The 4,500-nt window shown below is 30.0% G+C and overlaps 1 protein-coding gene across 9 annotated transcripts in view; it reads left to right on the top strand.

Annotated features, from left to right (window-relative positions):
- LOC106876851 (myoferlin) overlaps positions 1–4,500 on the top strand; it is a 204,650-nt gene that overhangs the window by 186,128 nt on the left and 14,022 nt on the right. For all 9 annotated transcript variants that reach the window (XM_052965716.1, XM_052965717.1, XM_052965718.1 and 6 more), the window contains 5 exons: positions 441–580; positions 1,187–1,275; positions 1,836–1,979; positions 2,903–2,993; positions 3,826–3,925. In XM_052965716.1, coding sequence (XP_052821676.1) covers positions 441–580; positions 1,187–1,275; positions 1,836–1,979; positions 2,903–2,993; positions 3,826–3,925 — 564 coding nt within the window. The remainder of the gene's footprint in view (positions 1–440; positions 581–1,186; positions 1,276–1,835; positions 1,980–2,902; positions 2,994–3,825; positions 3,926–4,500) is intronic.

The following is a 4,500-nucleotide window of genomic DNA, read 5'->3' as shown; positions in this document are numbered from 1 at the left end:
ATATATATATATATATATATACTAAGCTTTCATCTAGTTGAGGACCACACTTTGGCATGCAGTGGTTTATTATATGAAAGGAAAAGGCAATACAGCATTTTTGGCTTATCCACTCTCTTCTTGTTGTTATCATTCATCCAGGATTAAGAAGACCTATGACCAAAGGCATTTCAGCCATAATCATCCTGTTTATTTTTATATATCTTGAATTTTATTGCCCTTCCATTTCTTCTTAAAAATAATTGGGGGTGATTTGAGGAAGATTTGGTTGCCGTTTCCAGTAGTTTGGGTTGAGTGATCATGAAAAGCTTCCTCATTAGCATGGTCTGTTCTTATAGGTTCTGTTAGTGTCCACATAATTTAAGGGCATAAATTAAGGCCTCGTATTGTATTTAAATGAAATGTTTTTATTTTATTTTTTTTAATTTATTTACTTTCAGAGCCCGCTGTAATTACAGATGATAACTTGGGTCCGGCACAGGAACGTTTAGCATTGCATGTCCTGAACAAATTTCCTCTAATAAAGGAACACATTGAAACCAGATCTTTATATAACCCACTACAACCTGGTATTGAACAGGTTAGTTTTTTTTAATTAATAATTGTAGTTTTCAGAGTTAATCTCAAAATTATATTATTTGTTATAAGCCTTAAATTTTTATGTTTAGTCTGGTTTATTTTATGATACTATACTTGATTTATTTTCAGTCTAACTTTCTGAAATAAGGACATTAGCAATAATTTGTATAGATGTTGGTGATTAAGTGTTAAGTACAGTAGTTTACCTGGGGATATGAGTTCAATTCTGGGTCGGTGTATAAGCAGACTGAGTATGAAGCATCACAAGTAACCAATACCTAATGTGAGGGTAACCTGGACATTAACAACAAAATAAGAACAATCTACTCTGTGGTTTTAATAAAAGGTTCCAAGAGTGTTACTAAATACAAGTGATACCCAGTGAAGGCTGAAGGATGCCAGAAGCTAAAATATTATGACAAGGACGACTAATTATGAGAACACTAGTCTAAATAAATTAGTGTATAATACTCTCAATTTATATAAAGCATCAGCCTAACGAACAAAATTACATGGAATTATAATTAATTTTATCTTCATGTTATTTTTTCCAGTTTGATTTTTGACAGTATATTTGTGGACTAACTGAATGTATTTGTTTCTTCAGGGGCAACTTCAAATGTGGGTGGATTTGTTTCCTGAAAGCTTGGGTCCTCCTGGAGATCCTTTCAATATTGCATCACGAAAGCCCCTCAAGTAAGTTATCACATCCAAATTTCTATGCTACTTATACAAAGTCACTTAAACAGACATTTCCAAATTATGGACTATTTTCAGGAAGTAATTAATGTCATTTGTAATTGTCTTGACGTTACCAAGAAATGTGGAACTAAGCTAGAATTTAGTTTTAAAGTAAACAACTTAACTAAAGGAAAGCAAATACAGTCATTACGAATAGTTTGTGAATAGAATTTGATATTGAAACTGATGAATGTTTTATTAATAGAGTTGGTTTAAATGGTTTTGTTAAATAGAAAAATATATGAATTTCTAAAAATCGAAGGAAATTTAATTCCATATCTAGCATTTGTTTTGTTTTTTTTCTTCTTTCTTTCTATTAACTTGTCTCATAAAACATTAGTTCTTTGTGTCAAAGTTACTGTTAAACATTTTACATATTGAAAACATATAATTCCATGCTTGATTAGATGAAATTATTAATTAAGATTATTTATACATTACTAATGTTGAGTTTACTGATTTAATTGTAGCTGCAACAAAGATTATTTTAACTGTGGTTTCTGTTCTGTTGCTAGGTATAAATTGCGTTGCATCATCTGGAATACTGTTGATGTTGTACTTGATGAAGAATCAATCACTGGTGAAAAGATGAGTGATATCTATGTTGTTGGATGGATGGATGGTATTAACGAGAAGCAAGAAACAGATGTACATTACAGGTAGTTATTTGGTCTTAATACTCTAAAGTATCTAGGCTGGTTGAATTGATAGAATACTATATAAAATACTTTTAGTATTTAGTCTTGTCCAAGTTCTCACTTCAAATATCATATCAATCCACCTTTAAGTGAATTGACTTTTTGCCTGTAATAATCTACGAGTATTCTAAATATTATATTTGAGGAGAGTTACATATTGTTGGGACTTTGCTTTTAAGTGTTGTTAAAATTTTCTTATGTAGACGAAATTTAAGCATCTTTTATTTATTGACTATGAGGAAGATGATGGTGATGATGATAGGACTCTTACTATAATTTTATGTGAGGACATAATAGCTTCTAAGGTGTTAAATGAAGTAACTATTCATACTTGAGACTTGGCCTTGCTGTCATGAGATATATAGAAACTATTTTTGATCGTTTCAACCTATTTCATCAGAAATAAAAAATAAAACATTCAAAATTTATCCAAGAAATATTTGATGTAATATAATATATGAGGGTATTAGAGAAGCAGTGAGTTATAAATTGTGCCTATGTGGTCAATATTTCTAGAATAAAAACAAGTAGAGAATGGATCATTATGAGGAAAATGTTTACCATTTGATCATAAAATTTTCAATGAAGCTAAGCTAATTTGGTTGGCTGGTTGGTCAGTTGCAGTTAAAGTAAATGTAAGAAACTTAGAAACAGTTTTTTTTTTTTTTTTTTTTTTTTTTTTTGTAAGAGTAAACTAAAATCATAAAACATTTAACATTACAAATATGATAAATTTTGCATGAAAATATCAATGTGGTAAGTTTATTTTCAGTGAGCAAATATACATTTTTTACTTTTTTATAATTTTGTTATTTAAGCCCTTTTAGGATTATATCTGTATATTAAAGACTTCTTTTTTGAAAAACTTTCTATCTTCTGTTTAGGTCTCTGAATGGTGAAGGTAACTTTAACTGGAGGTTTGTGTTCCCATTTGATTACTTACCAGCTGAACAGAATATGGTTGTCAAAAAGAAGGTATTTATTTACATGACCATCACTATCACTGATTTATTCAGTAGTTCTATTGATTCATCTTTGTCATTCTGGTATCCTTTCTGTCGTCTATTACATCTGATGTTTGCTGGTCTCCAATGAAATTCTTTTATAACCTACACTGCATGTTCATCTGTACCAAGCAGTTACAGAGACCTCTAATGCTGGGTCATTTTCTTTCACCTGTAATTGCACAGTTAATTAATTCTACTCAGTTTATTACTTTCTATTACTGCAAATGAGTATAAACATCATTGATAGTGTAGTGAGAGAGAGTCAATTTGTCCTGAACATTTTCTTTAAAATTTCATTTGTTTTCTCCTACTAGAATACATTTATATCTTTGAGAATTATTACCATTACCATTTTATAGTCTTTGTTCTACACAGTTAAAATCACATTTAATATACGAGAAATACTTCCTTTTTAATTTTGTATATATCCATTCTTAAGCGTTCCAACAGACTTGGATGCAAATATGTGTTTTGCTGTTTGACTTTCTGTTGTTCTTTGAATAAGTAAAACTGTTCTTGCTTAGTTTCAGAGTTCTGGGTAGTACCTCTGATTGAGGAGGCACAATCATGCTGAAACACTGGTGTCTTAAAATCCTCTATGTCACTGAAGCATGTATGTTGTCAACATACATCATCTAAAGAGAGAAGTTGTTCTTTAAAGATGAAAACCAACAATGCAAAGCATATTGACATCCATGTCTGCTGGAATTTGTTGAGAATGACTATACACATCACAAATTTGATTCTTCTTTTCTGTGTATTCACAATAATATATGTTTTAATAATCATTCTTCTTTTAGGAACATTTTTGGAGTTTGGATGAAACTGAATTAAACATTGCACCCAATTTTATGCTACAAATTTGGGACAATGATACATTCTCTTCAGATGACTTTTTAGGTATAACTTTTGTTTCCTTTTGTATTTATCATGTTATAAAGCTTTTTAGTGTACTTATTTGTTTCATATATTTGGAAGTAGTTATTAAACCATTTTACACTAATCTCTATTGATATTATCAGTGGTGTATGCATCATATATTTCAGGTGTTGAGTAACATCTAACTACTACAACTTCCTGTTACACAGCCCTCCATACAATAGCAGAGTCTATTCATTATTAGCATCTACCAAACATGGTAGAATGCTTATAACTGATTAAATATAAGCTATTACTCGTTACAGTTTTTATTCTTGATTCATCATCATTATCATATGTTCATTCTTTCCCATGGATTGTTCATGTTTTCACAAGACATGTCATCTTGCCAACATAGCGACAGAGAAAACTGACCAACTCTTATGTTTCATAATATATGTATTCTTTCTCTTTTGTTGTGGTTTTTTGCAGCTGGTAGATAAGACTGTGTGCATAGTCACACCAATAGTAAATTCTCAGCTGTTATTCTTAAAAATGCTTTAAAATAGCATTGTTTTAACATCATATATATATATATATATATATATATATATATA

This window comes from Octopus bimaculoides, chromosome 2 (genome assembly GCF_001194135.2).
Source record: "Octopus bimaculoides isolate UCB-OBI-ISO-001 chromosome 2, ASM119413v2, whole genome shotgun sequence".
Taxonomy (NCBI): Eukaryota; Metazoa; Mollusca; class Cephalopoda; order Octopoda; family Octopodidae; genus Octopus; species Octopus bimaculoides.
Note: the sequence above shows the minus strand (reverse complement) of the source record. Positions and strands in the feature narration are given on the sequence as shown.